Raw genomic sequence first — 20,756 nt, 5'->3', positions numbered from 1 at the left:
TGGTAATTAAAAAGTAAGCTTCAACAACTTTACACAAGTTTTAAATCTAAGATTTGCAAAATAACATTCATCCTTTTTCAAACCATCAAGAAGTTAAAGTATTTTTTGAGGAATTGAAGTTTTCATCAAATGTTCATAGAAAAATCAAAATAATTAATTTTCACTTGTCTTATTGAGGCTGCAGAATAATGATTCAAACATTGACATCATTCATTTTTTATAAATCTATACCAATGAAAGTATATGAAAAAGTGCTCAAAGTAAAGAAAATAGTAGGTAAATAATGATTATTTGGCGAGGTGCAAATTAGATTGATTGTAGCGTCAGAGGTTTTCTGGTTACTTTGAAAATTACCCAAGTCTATGTCCGTTAGCTTACTTAAAAATAATTAATTGTTACAATGATTGCTTTTCCGTGGGATGGTTCAATTAATATAGAAAACAACTAAGATTTATCCAAATATATATTACTATTTCAACATCATTAATATTTCGATAAAGTTTCTGGGGTATTTTTTTTAATTTAACCTAAGTTAATCCTTTATATATTAATTAATTATTCTTAAAAGCCTAGCTATAGGATATCGAGAACATCGCTCGATAAGTCAAATCCCTTAATACAGGTTCAGCACATCCCAATAAAAGTATCTAAAAATAATATATTTAGCATGCATTGAGTTAAAAATTACTTGCATACCGTAAAATTGGTTAGACTTGAACAATTAAATAATTAATATTGTTAAGAAAATATTTGTTGACAAAAATTAAGTGATGAAATCTGTTTCAAATTAGTTCATTTGGCGGTATTTAAAACAATAGGTTATTGAATAAAAAAATTAAACGCAATCAGAAACTTTTAAAGCTTATTGCAAAATGCCCCAATAACCCTTAAATGTATTTTCAATTAAATGCTGATTATATTTTAAAAAAATCAAATGAATAAACAGACTCAATTCTTTCATTAAGAGAATTTAATCTGATTTCTTATAAATATTTATAAGTGAAACTACTTCATATTTTTCCTTTTTTATTTTTAACACAATTATATTATATTTACTCACAATTTGAATTATGCATGATAAACTTACAAAAATATAATTAGTTTTGTTTATACATTTAATTAATTATTGTCGTTACTAAAAATTTCAACCCAATTGACTTCATTAAAAATACTTAAAATATGTTTCAAGCTAACATATTAGTTTTGAAATTGATAACAATACATCTTATATAATAAAATAAGGAGAAAACTCGTTTCTGGGAAAATTACTTAGTGTGCTCCGATTTTTTAAATTTTGTTTTTCAATGAAAGTACCTGATTACGTACCCTACAAAAATAATTGATAAAGATAGGATAATTTTTGACGCTCACCCACGATTATTTTAAAATTGTAATAGATTTCGAGAAAAATGCTCGCCGACACCAGAGTTTTATAATTTACGGTCTGATTTTTCCCCAGACTCGACCAAAGTCATTTCTAAAATATCATAAAAATAAAATTTCAATCCATTTACTTTTTAACTTATTTCAAGTTTTTTTTAGACGCTCGGACGCCGAGCTATGATGTCCGGGCACTTACAGTATGATTTTTTTTGATTCAATTTTACACGTCGCAATCTATGTAGATTCCAAGAAATGTTAAAAAATCCGAAAATCCGAGATCGAACCAAACCTTACCTGCTACTAGTATTTGATATTCATGTTCAAATTTTAACGATTTTTCTGCATATCAAAATCTCATTAATAGAATAAGGAAAAAAATAAGCTGAGTAACGGCTAGGCGAAATCTAATATATACTAGTTTAAATATAATAAAATAGTAAAATATATTATGAATTCAATTAGTTTCTACGTCATCTAAATTCAGTGCAACTTAATGAATGTGTTATGTAATATAATATTATAACATTTTTTTAACTCTTAATTTTACTGAAAAGGCGTTCCTATAAATATTAATATGTTTTTATCATGCATAACTGTTGTTTATGAATAATCATATTAATATCGAATTAACTACAAAACCTTTATTTATTATATCAAAGTAATATAGAGCTAAGGTAACAAACTCGAATGATGAGTAGTACACAAATAATGTAGCCACGAAGAAGCTGAAATAATTCANTGATGAGTAGTACACAAATAATGTAGCCACGAAGAAGCTGAAATAATATTTTTCCAGTAAATATATATTTTAAAATACTATCTATGGTATACGAGTTAGACTATACTTCAAATCAAAATTAAATTATTTCAACCTTAAAAATCAAAAAGGGATTATATTTTATTAAAAGAAATGATTGCATACATCTACTGTTCTTTGTGTGTGTCTCATTAAAAAAAAAATACATTTCCTTTGGAAAATATCATTATCAATTTATTTAAGACACGACTGACTTAAAGTATTATAGGAATTATTCTCAATTTGAATGAGTATAAATTGATCATTGAAAAAGACATCTATATTTTACATTGAAACATTTTTTCGAGAACTCATCCCATAAAAAAGATCACGATCATGCAATAATGGACAAAACATTACGTTTGATGAATCTATCTTTCTGCGATACCTCGTGACTTTGTAATATACAGATAGAAAGTCAGATATTAGAGATAAAAGAGAAAAAACAATTCAAACTATGTCTCGCAATTTAACAAGAGCTATCACAGAATTTATCTGTAAATATTTTATATGATACTATATATAGTTTTTACGGTATGTAACTTTTCTTATTACAATGGTTAACCTTTTTTCCATTTTTCTTTAAAAATACTTGTCTCTCTTTCAAGTATTAATAAAACGATGATTTTATTTTCGGGTTATTTTCTCAACTCATTTAACCTTTATAGGTTCCAATTGTTTTTTATGAGCCAATTTCAAATCTATGGGTTTTATATTATACAACAAAAGCATGCCTTTAAACGTTCAATATGTCCCACAATATCGATGTATGACAATATTTAGAGTACCCTTTCTAAAAAAAATTTCAACCATAACGAGAATCGCTAAAAGAAAATTATCAACAAAATTTCTTTTTGTTAACTTACAAATTGACCGGAAAATGAAAAAACAAGTCTCCAACGATGTTTAAAGGATATTTTGAGAAAAAAAAAAGATTTTCTAGAATTATGACACTAGATACTTTGTTTCATTCATAAATTAATAGGTTAAAATAATAAACAGCACATAAGTGTTCTTAAATTCAGAAATCGCTTAAATAACAAAGATAAATATTAATAATTTGATCATAGGGGAACATCAAGGAATATTGCATACGGGTTAATACGAGCACTACATTTTNTAGGTTAAAATAATAAACAGCACATAAGTGTTCTTAAATTCAGAAATCGCTTAAATAACAAAGATAAATATTAATAATTTGATGATAGGGGAACATCAAGGAATATTGCATACGGGTTAATACGAGCACTTCATTATCCCGTAAACTAGTGGTTTTTAGGCTGTTATAAAAATGATAATTTGACCCAGCTTATTTTTTTGTACAGTATAATTATTATTTTATTGTTCACAAACAAAAAATAAAATCAGGAGTGAGTGATTTAAAATTTAAAATTTATTAAAAACCTTCAATCAAACATTTTTTAAACTAAAAATTATAATTTCAATATATATTCATTATATAGATAATGTTGTTATCTTTAATATAAATATGCATCAAACTAGTATAATAAACTGTAAAATTTATAACAGTACATTTTATACAAAAAAGTCATTTGGTGTAATATTGAGTATTTGGTTTGGGGAAATCATGTTTACTTGTTAAACGTGAATTATCATGTCTAATAAGACAGCTCCGATTTTTATTAGAAAAATGTCTTAATTGTTTGAAAATAAACATAAAATTAATAATTTAATGGAATTATTCTTAATTATCGTTCTTTATCCCAGTTTGAGCTACTTCAGGTAATTTTTAAGACTCAAAAGAGAGGGCTGATCAAGGGAACTAAAGTACTTAGTCAAATAAATCTACCTGAAGCAATTTGCGATTGTTCTAATTTAAAAAATAGTAATGCGCATAATTACCTGTATACTTAATTTTATAATAAATTTCCTTTTTCAAAAAAAAGAAAAAAAAATACTTAAACTAAAAATTTGTAAGTTTAACAGATGATTGCTAGAAAGTTAGTAATTAAATCACCTTAGTATTGGAAGCTATACAATATTAATTTTTCTTCAAGTGTGAACCGTGTATCACTACAATACAAAACTAATTGTACTATATAGGGTGTTCAGTAAGTAAGGAAACATGTTACTATTGTTCTCATTGTTTGTAACAATTTACCTGTTTCCTTACTTACTGAACATTCTATATAATTTAATAACTGATACGGTATGTGGGGTATCTTTTGTTCTATTAATTTATTACTACCAATAGTGAATAAATGCGTAATTATTTACATGTTAATCATTGACGGGTTGGTTGCATTACTTGTAAATTATTGTGTTTTAGACCGGAAAATTAATATTATATCGGCTAGTGGTCATTTGAAATTATGTTTATTTCATGACCCGAGAGAGTTATATGGTGTAAATATATATATATATAAATCCTAAACAGAAAATAAGATAAAAATGTTATATGAATGTGAAAATATATTTCTATTAAATGAAGAAATAGAGATAATACGAAAATTGAGCGATGATGGCGCAACTTACAGATCACTGAACAAGACGTCATCCTATTATTATAGTAGTGCTGATTTATTGTTTGTTCAGATGCATCATCATTTCAAAAAAATACTTATTCTATTATTAGCAAAGGGTATGTCTTTTACCGAACAAGGACAAACATGTTATAGTAATTTATGTTAAAATAATTCTCTATAAATTTTATTACTACAAATAGATGCAAAACTAGAACATTTACATTGAAATTTTTTAAATTTATTTTTAACAACATAAAAAATAAGTAATGATTTACATTAATACAAATTTTATGATCATAGTAAAATTAATTTTATTTAATCTTATAATTTTTCGGTTAAAAAACATTTTTTCTTTACAGTTGGTATGTAATTTTTTATTATCATAATAATAATTATACTATTTGTTTGAATATGTTTTTTTACAGCACATATTTACTGTTAAAAAAACTCTTATTAATATGAGTTTTCTAAATTGATAAAAATTATGCTTTTCTTGTTTAGTTTTGGAGTTTGATCTCAACATATTTATCCAAAATCGATTTAGTGATTTCGTGGAAAGTTAACACTTCTTATTAAACAATAAATAGTAAATTAATTTTGATTATACATCACTATCGATTCCAAATCTCTTGTGTAAATTAATTGTTCACCATACAATATATTATCTAATAAATGCTTACAAATATTTTTTTTTAATGTTTTCTAGTGATAAAAATTTCATCAGCTAGTTTTAATACACTAAAATCTGTTAAACAAACTATTTCACAAGAGAGTTACTTTTTTCCAAAGAATGAAATGATACTAGAAAAGATATTATAATTTATAATAAATAGATATGATTCAATAAAAGTCTTAAATTATGACTTATAAAATTATTAACAGTCATTGACAAACATTGATACATTTAATGAGGAAGCATTATTAATTTAAACAGTGTTTTTCATTAAATCCTTTAACCCCATTTCACCTTGTTTCTCAATTAAGTATGAGAATTAATTAAATTATTATGAAGTACGCCGTTTGTTAATAATAAACTTTGTTATGTACACAGGTAGTAATACTGAAGCTATTTTATTTTAAGCATTAACGGTTATCTTTAGTTGCCTGAAAATAATATCTCTGGGAAACCGTTTAACTTTTACCTACATTAAGTACATAATTTTGCATTTGAGATAACCTACAAACCTATGGAACAAACTAGCGTATAACGTCCAATTTAAATTGACGATTATAGGTGGCGGTGGCAGCGGCAAATAAGCACAAAGGAAAAGCCTGCACACAATTATTATTATGACTTGACTCCCAGCAGTATTATTTTCCTTATTAGGTGTGTTTATATTCGTACTATTATAAAAAAGGAGTTTATAAAGCGAATTATCTGTAGAAGATATTTGAACGGGTGCGTGTAAAAAAAATGCACATAAAATATTACATATAGCTACTTCTGTTTATCTCCACCCCATTTTTACGCCATTATAACTGCATTAATACGATGTCGGTAATTCCGAATATAGCTACTTGGTCATCATCATAATATTCAGAACTTACGATAAATGACTTGCACACATTTTTTTATTGCCATTCTTACTGTATGCCGTTATTCTATATAATTGGACGTATTTAACATATCTATGGAATTATGTTTCATATATTTTCTCTTTTTGGCTTTATTCCTACTATAAAAAAAAACCAAATTACCTATGAACCCCAATAGTCCAATAAATAACTATAAAAATGTCATGATCTTAGAGAGACTGCCATCTTTAACTGTCTAAAAGGCTATGGAAATCAATAGGGTATAGTGTAAAATATTAATATTTACATTCTTTAACAACGATAAAATAACCTAAAACTTAACAATCTTATAACACATTTATATAAATTTATTAAGTATATTTATTAACATTTAAATTTTGTTTTTATTGGCAAAATAATAAAGGTGGATACAATTAACTTTAGGAATTGACCATAAATTGGACTTGAATTTCAATTGCCACACTAAAATCCGCTTTGGGTTATTAAGAATTTCGCTGACAGGAAATTTATTGAATAATACTTAGTTGGACAGGTAATATATAATTGAAGGGTTAGAGCTAGCAATCGTTTGTCAAACCTTTTCTGTTACTTTGAAGTTTAGTAAATAACATTTGCAGGTTCGAAGACTAAAGTCGAGGAAGTATATTCTATAAATATATGATGACGTTGAACAAACTTGACGATAACTTTAACTTAATAAACAAAATTAGCATTTCTTAATACAAGATAACCTTAATGTTGTATGTAAAATAAGTATTAAAACTAGATATAGTTTTTAAATAGGCATTTCCATTATAAATTGTACGCAGGATAAGGAGTAAACATTAAATTTTGTCAACTTTTGAATTCCCGTTTTTAAGCATTAAATAAAAGTTATATTTTTAGTAATATATTATACATTTGTAGAACGATGCATGCTACGAGAATTAAACTGACTTTTTCCTTTACGCCCAACGTTTTTTATATGAATAAAAATTCAAGTAAAACGGAAAGTATATTGAATTTGTTCTTCAATTTTGTTTTTTTATCGTTGTTAAAAAACAAGCTGACAGTCTTTCCAACGCAATAAACGATAAACATATACCACGGGGCGTTCCATCGATTACAATGATAAATCAATTTTTGAGTTTCCGCATTTGTCATATATAGCTCTTATAATAAGGAGTTTTTGGGGAATAAAATATTAATAATAACCACAGAAGTTATCTGGTGAATGATAATAATGCAGTCTTCTCGTTTTTGTCCTGATATGCGTTACGAATTTACACTACAACTTTTTTAAGTTAATTAATAATTGATATAAGACTTGCAAACAGTGTCACGGAATTTTGATTCTTTATGCAAAGGTGTAAATTTATCTTTTTTAGTCAGTCTGAAACAACGACGTAGAGAATTCGGCGAACACGTGACCTATTTAGCAATATTGATACTGAACCGTAAATTGTACTATATTACTTACAAGTAATTTTTTGGAGAAAAAAGTAACAAACGAATTTTTTAATTCTACTAATCCTAATCCGTATAATTTTTTGGTATTAACTTACACGAATAAATATATACAATGTATTCTATACATACGTTGTGATTTGTATGAACCTAATTTTTTATTGTTCTTCATTCATGAATGCACTAGTATTTGCAATATCATGAAATTATACCGTTTATGCATTTTGACGTTATCCACACAGTTGTTTGCCGAACGTGTTTCGGAGGGATTAACCCTGCGCTTGTACGATGACGCCATGATTATTATAGTAATGAACCTCGGACTTTGATTATCGTCAGGTAATCCAGGTAACGTGGTGCTCCATCGCTCTCTTCTATAAATCAACCGTATAATTTGCGTTTGCTTATCCGTTAGCAACGACGGTAAATATCCTCCGCCAGCCATCTACGGACCCCCTTCATACAAACGATAAGGGGAAAACGGTACCACTCATTATGCAAATCCTGTATCAAAAGCGATATTGCATTTATTACTATGTATATACTGCTATGTTGACTGCGGCAAGGCTGGTCCACACAACATTGAATCGAAATCAGTTTATTACACGTGGTCGAACAAATTTACCGACCCTTGAATGTGAGTTTTACACACATCAAGTGTCATTCAGTCAGTTGACTTTTCTGATTTTGGAAACTACAACTCGAATTGTTTTGTTGTTTATGTGCCCAAATTGCGACAGAAGAATATCCGTTGAAAAGTGGTCCGGAAAACAAGGCTTACCAGTCACACAACTTTTGTTGATTGTTAAATTCTCTTATTACCTTATCCATCGAAATTGAATACTCTAACAAATTTGATATTTTATACAAGAACATTTGATTGTAATTTAATATCGTCAATGAAGTGCTATTAATATGTAATTTTTATATTAAAATGTAATCATTAAGCAAACGTTATGCGACACAGAAAGCTGCTTTTCAAAAAGACAAAAGTGATTTGTTATCCTATAGGCAAATGAAGGGCACTTTAAGTTGCGTTTTATAGAAACATTTTAGAATGATTAATGTTTACATTAAATTTAAATTAAACAAAACTACAAACGTTATATAAACGAGCAGCTATATTGATTTATTAAAAAAAAAAACATTTCATTTGACTAATCGTGATTTGTAAGCATAAAATTGGAAGTAATTTACACAGAAATGCACTAAATTTTGATGGAATTAAAAAAAGTTGTACAATAACAATAAAAAAATATTATCACTATATGAACTCTAATGCTGATTGATATTTATTATTAGAACGCACACACAGAAAACGTTTTATTATTATTGATTGATAATATTATTTATTTCAAAACACAGAAACGTAATATATTAAATCATATAATAATTTATTTTAATGCAGTATTAAAAACACATGAACTATAAACATATTTCATAGACTATCAACGAGTTAGATTAAAATAAAATTAAGTATTATAAAAAGTAATATAATGTTTTATACGACATAATATGAATACATTTTTCATCGATTTCAGTGTCTTTGTATAATTTAGTTGGCGTTCATGTAGCTGGACACGCGATTCAAATGTATTTTTTTTTATATTATAGGACAAATATTTATTGCACCACATTTCTTATAAGCTCATATCTTTTTTTTTATCACGAACTGTCTCCAATGGTCAATGCAAAATTTAATTTATAGTGAGCTTATATTTATTTGGAAAACAACAGTTAATCGTATGCCTCGTTTAGGTTAAGAAAAAGTTAATAAAATATTATTTTTTATACGCATTACAAAAATCTATTAAATAATACAGAAGCTATATAAACAATAAAAAAGATATTCAAAATATTCTATGGTTATTAATATGTAAGCTCATAATCAATTAGGAAATTAGCGAGTGTATTTATAATATACTCATTAAATTTTTTTAAATATTATGATCATAAGATTTGTTAATTACTTAGCAGGATATACGTTCACTTGGTAATAACTGTGCACTCGTTATACTCTAACTAGAAATTCAAAATCGGTTTACATGAATTTTTGGTACAGGAATATATTAGTCTTTAATGGTAAGCCAGGGACGCTCGCCATGTAAACCAAAGGAGTTTTAATTTAAACGTCACAGTTGTAAACCCACGAGGTCTAACATCGCTTATGCATTGGAAAGTCATGTAAAATACGTGTGGTGCCCAAGGGGAAACAAATACATGAAAAATAAACGTCACGTTTGCTCGAGAAATACTTAAACGTACTTGTTTGCTCCTCCTTAAAGACAACTTACAATTGTGCTATTGATTAATACAAGAGTAGACAGCTAACTTTTGTACTCAAAACAGAATTATTAGGTAAGTATTTTGTTTGAAAATTTAAGAATAAAAAAAAAATAACAAAATATCAAAATATTTGTATAAAATAAATATTAAAAATATACTTAGTTAGATATATAAAAACAATAAAATAAACGTCTAAAATGACTAACCATTAAATACGCAGGAAAATTATTTATCGAACAAATTCAGTAGGAAAAATTACCGTTGATCAAAAAAATCTCAAAGGTTACTTGACGTGATATTTTCAGTTCAAATAGCTACAATAGTAGGCAGAACAGATTCATATAAATAAGCACAATGACTCAAAATACTAAACAATTTTTTATTCGAAAATAATTTATTATTCATTTTACAAAATAAAAAAATAAGTTGAAATTCAAAATAAAAAATTATAATCGACTATTGTTGTTAAGACGACTTATCTTTTACAAAATATAATCTTTAAATATTCTACTGTTTATTATTGGCCAATTTAGTAATACTGTATTACAAAAATTAAACTTATAAGTGATTTATTTATGGCTTAGATAGAACCTTATTTGTCTATTGAGATTTACTTTAAAACGCACATAAATAACGCAGAATACTTTCTAATCAACACGGTGTACTTTTAGAACAACTTTGGATAAATATGTTCTACAAAGTTTAGTCTAACTAAGCGGTTTATATGTTATAGCGTCTAAAGTGGAATTTCTTAAGCTCAAGAAAACACATGAAGAGTATAAGATTTATTTTGAAGATAAAATACTGTTTTCTTGTTTGCAAAAGATAGTACATCTTTAAAATTGAATTGCATATTTTTACTTTAAACTACCGTAAATTTCAAAACGTAGAAATATTATATTTTATACTTGAAGTTATATGAAATAATAAATTAAAATAATCATTTTTATTGTAACTTACGGGTATTTTTTATATATTATGAGTGTTATCAAACATCAGCGACGATATGCCTAACAATTATATCAGTTTTGAGCTTTTTAGAATGCGCTAATTGCTAGATATATAAATATCAACAGGAATAGGGTCATTATTTGACTTTATGTCTAGAAGTATTTTTATTTTTCAAGAGCATTAATAAAATTAAAAGAGTAAAGAAAGAAATAATTATTGGTCGAAACAATATAACTTCTGCAAAATATTACACATTTTCTCAATCACAATCATTCAATTGGTTAATATATTTTAATGAATTGCAATTTCGTTTAGCATAAAATATTATTTGATTGTTATTACTACATTGATACTCATGAAAACTATCAATTACCTATTTTTTTTTTTATCTCATTATGAGGTTATATATTTAGTATATGAAGCTACATTTAAAATTATTCATAAAATAAGATTCGTTTTTACTAAAGAGTTTATATAAAATTTACTCACGGTTTTTGTGTACAGTATTGTTGTCGCATGGTAGTAGCCATGTGAACGGGTTGTCGATTAGCAGCTGGTGGAAAACGTCGTTCGGCCGTCGTTAGTCCATATATCTCGTCTTCTTCACGATCACTCAAACAGCTAGACGGCTAGAAGAAAAATAAAAATAATAAATTTATACACTATTGGAATACACACTGCTTATTACTATCCTAAACTACTGGAGTGCGTACTAAAATTTCGTAACACGTACAAGACAGACAAAAAGTTTCCCAATCAACGCGGAGTAGAAGACTTATCTTCTCTATACTATCACCCACACCTTTCCCATGCGGTTCACACGTTCTGCACTTCTTGTCCCATACAAACCGACTTCTTTGAACGTCTAACCTTGCTCCTTAAAGTCCCTGAGGACCAAGCTACCCTCACTTAACAGCAACTACACACAAAAGACCCGTCGTCGATTGAAACGTCCGCCAATTACATTGATACACAGTAACGACTTGTATTCATTTTTTAGGCTGTACGTAGATATATCCACTTTAAACCAATAAACCTATCAAATGTTCAGCAAATCGGATTTCTTATACACTTTAGTCAGCAAATAAAAATAAAATGTCGAATCTGTAAAGTTAAACGATTCCTATTGTGATAAAATAAATATGTTTCTTTATTTAACACAAAATAAAATGTTTAGATTTTTTACTAAAGTTAAATTTAACCCTATGGAAATATAAATTCATATTTTTAAATTCAAAATGTAAATTTATTAAGTTATTGTTGAATATTTTTACATGAAATAATATTAGATTTCTTCAAAATGTTCCAGGCTTAATTTATAAAAAAATATTTTTATAATTCATACTTATGTCACGAAATGTGATCAATATTTTCTAAAACTGGCGAATAATAAATTTAAATTATGTGTATTTGAACATAATAAAAGATTAGGATAGTAAGTATATTACAATACTCGGGTACTAGTGTTAAGCGTGACTAATCTTTAGGAAAAAAAGCTTAGCAGCTTAAATCACACGAACTATGTTTTAAACGAAGCGGTATCGACCATAAAATAACTACTAAAACAGTGGTCATTAAAATTGTTTGTTATACCAATTTTATAACACCACAATTTATCATTAAGATTTATAATTTTATTTAACAAAGAACATTTGAAATAGTTATAAAAGTATCTATCTTGAAATGTTCTCTTAAAGGAAGTATTCGTGAATATAACATAAACGGTAATACCGAAGTTAATAGCGTTTTAATAATGTTATATTGCTAAAAAACTCAAAAATTTATTTATTATTTGTTGTATTTAACAAAACTACGCAGAACTAAATTTATAGGGAAAAATATTGACACATTGATGAAAAAATTCAGGAATATTTGAATACAAATAATTTTTCTCTAAATTTATAATAAAGAATATAAATTTTATTCGTCAAAAAAATATAAAACGTTCATTCTTACCGAGTATTTTCCAGGCGCGTACAAGTGATGAGAGTATGGATTGTTGCCGATAGTTATATTAGACGGCGAACGCGATGGGGATGAAGGTGCAAGTAAAGTGATCCTTGGAGATAACTCAGCCCAATCGGTAGCCCGTAGTTCGTCAAGGTACTCCAAAATATCGCGGTAGTGAGTATTGTATAAGTCAGCATAACGCGATGCCAAGCCTTCCAAATAGCCTCTTTCGCCATTCTGAAAAAAAAATATAATAATAACAAATAAATAAATTATGCTATATATGGATAAATAGGGTGTATTTTAAATATTAGTTTCCCTGAAAAGGGGGAAAAGCGGGATTAACTTCACTGACATGTCATCATAAAGGAATTAAATGAGCTAAAACTAATATTTCCAATCGCAATATCTTCTTCTTAAGGGTGCTTGACAAAAGCTTATTTTTATTTATTTTGTTTTTGAATTTGCACAAAACTATATAGGGACCAATATTTGTCATGAACCTTTATAATAATAAGGATTTTTCGAGTTCAACACTATCAGTGATTACTCTTATTTCTTTTTCGAGTGGAAAGTAATTCTAAACGATAACAGAGAAAAATACAATTTATTAGTTATTTCCGTTCTGGTCGCATTAAATAACCCTATAATATATATACGTTTTATGTATGATTTATGAAAGATATATAGTGCAGACAAGAAAAATTTACTATCCTAAATGCAATAAAAGCAAACTAAGAAAACTGTTCATAAATACATATTAAATGTTTAATACAGTACATCTAACATATTCTAACATTTTAAACATAAAATACTAATAAAATAAAAATAATTTAATAATAAAAAAGTAACTAAAAAAATACTTTCATAACATTAAAAATACAGTAAATGATTATTTAAGTGAAATTGTCTAAGTACATTTCAATATAACTAAATAGTAAATAATCGCGTTAAAAAAGTTATATTACATTTATAATAAAAAAGCTAAAAACAAAATTGTTTAGACAAAATTTTATATTCAACTTTTTACATACATAAAGATGTTCTTGAATACTTTTAAAATTTATCTTCCCAGCATTTACACCCTGCTCTACATTTTCTACTGTGAATGCCATCGAACACAATTCATTCACTAAACGTACCACAAACATTTTCATAAGAAAAATAAACTTATTTTAGAAAATAAAACTTTTTTTTTAATTTTAATCACCTAATAATCTGCTAAAAGAAAAATTGGAGCACATATTTTTTTATGAAGTAAGTATTATAAATCTAGATAATAATCTATTGGAATATATGAAGGATTATCGTGTAAGGTACATACAGCACAGGAATTTGCAGAGAAGAGACAAAGTTTCGCTATTGACGTTAACATGATAAACCAATGAGGTCGACTATTGCATGTACAAACTAGAGTTCTATAAACCGATTTAGCCGCAGTAAACTTAGTAGTTGTGGCGACAGGTAGACCGATAACGCGTACAGCCAACTCAACTAGACCGCTACAGTATCTGTCAATACTTCAAGCTTAGCGTCATAGTATATAATCCCCGAGAGTTGTGTTGTAATGTGAGCGATACCAGAAAGGTCATTCCAAGGGTGTATTATGTATTCGTTTATAATACCGTATAAATGGCAACAGTAGTAGAAATAGAGAAGAGTAACAGTTATTCGTCATGCAGGTGATTTTTAAGCGTGGTGGCAAGGAGGAAAAGATAACAAATAAAGATAAAAACGGAGATTGGGTAAGGGAGGGTATTCAGGCGACGTCTCGAGAATAGGGAAAAATTACTTCGACCCCATGTCTTGACGTTTGCGTGAAAAATTTTAGTTTATAATGTTCTGCCATGACGTCAATTTTTCATGAGTTAAAACTATAGGTAGCAACAAGGGAGATTCTATAAAGCACAAAAATTATTATTCCCTCAACGATAAAGATAAAAAATAAACGCCAGTCAAATGAATTGTAGTTTATGTGTAAAACGTGACGAATTAATGAATTCTATTTCATATCATACTGATGTATTAAGTGTAAACAATGAATATTTTACCAAATAATTTCCTTTAAAACTAAGTTGTTAACAAAAAGGTATTTAACTTATTTAATAAAAAAAATAGTTCATAGTTCTTACAATTAAAAGAAGGAAAACTGTTTATTGACTTATTTACTAAGATTTTTTTGTAGAGACACTAAAATTAATATTTCATATCAAATCAGAATTTAAAATCAATATTAATTTATAAAATTGACACTCAAATGAAGTAGTTGTCAAACAAAACTATCTTATGAATTAGTTAAAAAAAAACTTTAACAAATAAATAACAAATGATAAATGAAGCAACTATAAAATATTAAAACAGTAAAATAGACCATGAAGTTTAAAAATAAGATTCTTATTCGCTTACAACTAATTTTTTTTTTATAAAATATTAATAGTAACTTTAAGTAAACAATCAAACTAGTTTTATATTTTCTTTATAATGTTTTTAAAAAATACTTTTTTTTCTTTCAAGGAAATATTCATTTTTTTTACTTATATTAGGGATGAATCAATATGAATATTTTTCCATGTATCCGATAAACCATTATTTATTGCTAGAATAATACTGATGATCCGAATATACATGCCAAATTAAAAAAACAAAACTAAAAAAAAATAAATCATATAATGATTTATTTTTACAAATCTATAATGATAATCACACTATTTAGTAATATATTATTATATTATAATATAATAATTTGAACCAGTAATTTATGAAGATTTTTCAAGTGCATTATAATTTTTTTTATAATAGACTCATACTTTTTTTTTTTTAATTTCGATATGTTCGGAGAAGTTTGAAAGTTTTTCTTAACTACTATTACATAATAATAGACGTGCATGTATTATTTGATCAAGAAATTAGGTGTGAATCATTGCAGTACGTCTTGTATTAATATATTACGGAGTATCCTGTATTGAAAGAACAACGTAAGTCAAGAGCTTTAAGGGTAAGTTGTCATTATGATGGCATCAGTTATTGAATCCAGTTATCTCAGGATACTCTCAAAACTTGAGCATTATTTCTACAAAATACCTTTAAAATAATAATAGTAATAAAAGATAATAGTCAGACTAATACTATGTATTGAAAGATGTAAAAAAAAAATCAAAACTTCAATATAGGTTAAAATAGGGTAATTTTATATTTTTTTATATTAACTTGGCGTATTTCATTGAATATTTTAGTTTGGCTACTTCAGTTTCAGTATCTCAGATAATGGTAACATTATTCCCGAAATACTTATCCACGTTTTTTAGATATTTTTTGCTTTTATGAGTAAAAATATTTTTCATTTAGGTTTAAATATAATTTTTAATTTTAAATAATATTTTTATTGTTAAATCAATAATATTTCTGTTACTCAAATAAAATATTTGTTTTGTTTGATAAATGATTTATTCTTTATACAAAATTTTTTGTTTGGTGTATAAAAAAATAATTGTTAGGTGTATATTAACAATACATTTGTTGATTATATTAGGATTTCGATGTAATATTTTAGAATTACGTCAAATCACAAATATTTGAGTTAAAAAATATCTATTTAAATTAAAATGGATTTTGCATGAACTTAAAACTAGTTATTTATGCTTAAAGATCTTCTGTTAAAACAGATTTACAAATATGAATTTAGTAATGTGTTTATGAATATAAAAAAGATTAAATAACCGGGGACAGTTTCTTGAAAAAATTATATCCGGTTGTTTTATTTAGAGGGAAGAATATCTACTATAATATCCGGTCTACTATTTGTTTAAAATCTATTAACCGATTATCCGATATGGACAATATAGTTTGATTAACTCATATACGAAAAATTATTATTCACATTATTTTACACATCCTCTCTACATAATTATCTAAAAGTTACTTATTATTTTAGTAAGTATAGATGATAACTCTGATACTCGTGTAAGTAGATGAGTTTTTAAATATTAAGCTTTAATATTTTACCCTACAGATCTACATTAATTTTAAAGCGAGTCATAGAATGAATGAATATAGCCATTCATTCTAAAAAATAGATCTATTTTGTTCACTTTATGACATAATATTTATTAAGAAGGTTTTAAAAAATAGGGTGCAATGCTATCATATTTTAAAATTAATGTTCAATTCTTCAGTAAATATAAATATATAATGTAAATATTACTCGAAGACGTGAAATTATTTAAAATAATCATAGATGAAACGTGTTAAATTAGAAATCAAACTATTGTCGAGTGACGGAGCTTTGATAATCATCATGTAATTAGTTATTTAAGTTTTACTTGAAAAATATTTATAATGTATATATTAAAATAATTGAATAATCTTATAAAATATTTACATTTATTTTATCGTTAAAATAAATACATATTTAATAATTTATCTCATCTTAATATCTCTCCTATTAATTGTTACACTATTCTTAACTCAACTTCTCTCGATGTAATTTCTGTAGTTATTTCTTTCATTCATTCAGCTGGTTTTTTTATTTAACGATTTTTACTGTAATTTTATTGTAATTTTGTTGATGTAAGATCAATTGTACTATTTTTTTTATTATTTTATTTATTTTTTCTTTTCTCATTTTATTTAATTGTTAAGCTACAATAATACTTTGTATTGAAAGCTAATAAAAATAAAATAAAATAAATACAAACAATTACATTATTTTCATTAATTGCTTATTACTCGTGAACATAAAATAAAAAATTCATTAACTACTCTTATTGTAAATACATCAAAACTGTAAATAAATAAAGTTAATAGACATATAAAAAATATATTATCACAGTTTATAGTAATAAAAATGTTTTATTAATTGAGCAGCTAATATAAATCTTGGTATTCAGTAAGCTACTTTTTTTTCCTCGCCTTAATCCCAATTACTTGGTCTGGGTCAAAAAGCTTGGGGTAGCCTCAGTAAGCTACTAAATGAAAAATAAATTCTGTGGAGAAAACGAGTTTTATAATTATTGTGTAAAATTAAATCCTTAAAAAATAACGATGACAACTATAAAACATGTTGATTTATAATATTCCAAAATAAAGGAATCATTGACAAAAAAAAAATAAATAAATAAACTTTAAGAAAATTTGATCGCAGTTTTTTGGCGGCATATTGGACCTATTAACAAAAAACAACAAAAATAAACATAAATTCGAGCTGCGTCGACATTCTGTATAAGAATGGGGGATTCTGTTTCTTAGGAGTTGAAAACTTAGACACGGGGTGCAGAGAAATTTCCGTTGAAATTAAGTGGATATTTTCAGTCTGGTAGCAATAAATGGCGTCAGTGACATTACAGCAATACACACAAACACAAGCAGTCATCAGTACAAAAGTTTTTGGGGTAGCGGTGAAGTTAGGCAAAAGTGGAGGAAGATACAGAGGGGTTATCTACGTTCGTCGACTAATATTAACTTAAATTCTACCGCCACTTTTAAGCTATTCGGCTCTAAATATATGTGTTGGTGTATAAGTGAAAAAGAGAGAAAGGTGTAGAGAAATTGAAACGAAAACCCTATTAAAAGTTATACGGCATATATATACTCAACACACAACAAAGCTTAACTATGTTTATTCGAGAATCGGCACCCTTAAAGTAATTTTAAAATTGGAATCCTCTTTAAATACTAAATTAAATTATACAATAAACAATTATTGTCTCAATAAATCTCACAATTGATTTTGTCACGAAATAGAATACAACCAAAATATTTTATGGGAGTAAAAAAATTTCAACTAGCTTTAAATTACATATAAGTAAATAATTTTTAAGTTACTTATTCCAACAGTCTTTAATTTTAAGTCAACCATTACCTAATTCAAAAATGTTTAAACATAAAAAACAATTAATTTTTTGAACAAATTTGGTGTAATTATATTTTCTACAATTTGTATATTTAAATTCGGAAAATTTGTACTTAGACATTTAATTACATAATATTATTCTATGATACAAACAATTTAATGAATTCAGGCAAACTATTTTTCTATTATTACTATATGATATGGTTTCGATATTAATACAAATGATATATTACTTTATATAATTTTACATTAAAGAAGAGAATTTTTAAATTGAAAATTTAAATTAAGACTTGTCATTCTTACTACTTTGAAAAATAAGATAATTATAGTGCCTCAGAAAAATATTTAATATTTTATTACTTAAACTAATTAAATACATTTCAATAAAAATATCATAGCAAAGAGGTAGCAGCATCAGATTTCATTCATGCAACCACTGAATAATATGAAACGTTGCCTTATATTATATAGATGGCTGTATATTTCTACTCGATATTCACACACATTCGTTAGAGAAAAACTGAGATTCACAGAAAACTGGATTTATTTGTAAAAAACTGAAATAAATAGTTTCAATATTAAATAAACAATTCAGTTCCCAGATAACATTATTAGTATAAGTAGAGTATTTGCAATTAATAAAGGTATATACGTTTATTACTATTTGTGTAAGTATAATTGCATAAATAGTTAGACTATTACTAGTTATGTACATATGATGGCATCGATCATGTTCAAACCCCGACACCCCAAGCCATGATTGATTCCTAAGCTCTTCAATTTAAGTATTCCAATATAATAATTTAATATTTTTAAGTGTTATAATACAGAGTGTTCAGTAAATAAGGAAACAGGCCAATTGATACAAATTATGAGAATAATAGAAACCCGTTTCCTACATACTGAACACCTATATAATAACACTAATATAGAGAGTGATTATGGACAACACCATCCTCCTTTTTTTTCATTAAATAATGATTTTTTTGTTAAAAATTTAATAATAAAATTTTTATTTTATTATATGAACATAAATAAATATCAAGTATATTGCAAAAAAAATTATTTATAAGGGTACATTTCAGGAGTAACTATCGAAATTTAAATAACAACCTATTTTTTTTGACTGGTGAATATACTAAATGAAATTTTGACGGGTCAATAATCAGTAACTGATTATGTATTGTTAATTTTTGAGTTAATATAATTTTAGTAATTAGCGAGAAATTTTAACTATGCCATCATGGTAAAAAAAGAGCGCCCTAAACATTACTCCGCTATTCACCTTTTCTAAATGTTTTAGTACTAGTATCTCAAAAAGTGATAACAAAACTAGTTATCGACCGTTCAAAATTAGTATTAAAATAAAATTTATATTATATAATAAAAATTGAGAAAGTGTTTTGAATGTAATTTTTTTTTGAAAAACCCTTCAGAACAAATTTGAATATATGTTACTAGATACTACGGATGTCGACAGACCATACTAGTTTATTTGACAATATTATGAAACAAACACACATTTATTCATTTAAATATGTAAACAAATGTTGAATATTTCGTGAAAAACTTAAAAAATAATACTCAATAATAGTTAAATAATATATCACAAGACTAACATTATTACTCCAAAAAATTTTCTATAAAAAAATTATTCATTATAAGCTTTTATACACCATAATAAGTACTACTAATGTAACGATTAGGAACATATCGCATCATTAGTACAAGATGGTTGTAATTTAAAGTTAAGAGATTGATCAGCAAAATATATTTTTAAATTTGAAATCGTAACATTATCAATGGTAACAGTAAAATCAATTATTTGTTTTACATAATATTTAAATAATATCAAATAAATAACATAAAAATACAACTTTAAAATATTTTTTTTTAATGACCCTCTATTTCATAGTAGAAGTAATAATCGCTCTGGTAAAAATTTTAAATTACTTCTACTAATATTAAATTAGAATTTTTGTGTTCTTAAAATTCACTTTAAACTGAATATTCATAAGATAAGATAGTTGTACACCAAACGTACAGGAACAAAACAGCTTTTATTAAAGAACCA

The 20,756-nt window shown here is 26.1% G+C and overlaps 1 protein-coding gene across 1 annotated transcript in view; it reads right to left on the bottom strand.

Moving 5' to 3' along the window:
• LOC126900186 (SAM and SH3 domain-containing protein 1-like) overlaps positions 1-20,756 on the bottom strand; it is a 67,394-nt gene that overhangs the window by 23,740 nt on the left and 22,898 nt on the right. The window contains exons 2-3 of the mRNA XM_050675693.1: positions 12,841-13,071; positions 11,374-11,513 (exon numbers count right to left, since the gene is read on the bottom strand). Coding sequence (XP_050531650.1) covers positions 11,374-11,513; positions 12,841-13,071 — 371 coding nt within the window. The remainder of the gene's footprint in view (positions 1-11,373; positions 11,514-12,840; positions 13,072-20,756) is intronic.

Source organism: Daktulosphaira vitifoliae, unplaced genomic scaffold, assembly GCF_025091365.1.
Source record: "Daktulosphaira vitifoliae isolate Bord-2020 unplaced genomic scaffold, ASM2509136v1 Scaffold_3, whole genome shotgun sequence".
Lineage (NCBI taxonomy): Eukaryota > Metazoa > Arthropoda > Insecta > Hemiptera > Phylloxeridae > Daktulosphaira > Daktulosphaira vitifoliae.
The sequence above is the reverse complement of the archived record's forward strand: the minus strand, read 5'-3'. Positions and strand labels throughout refer to the sequence as shown.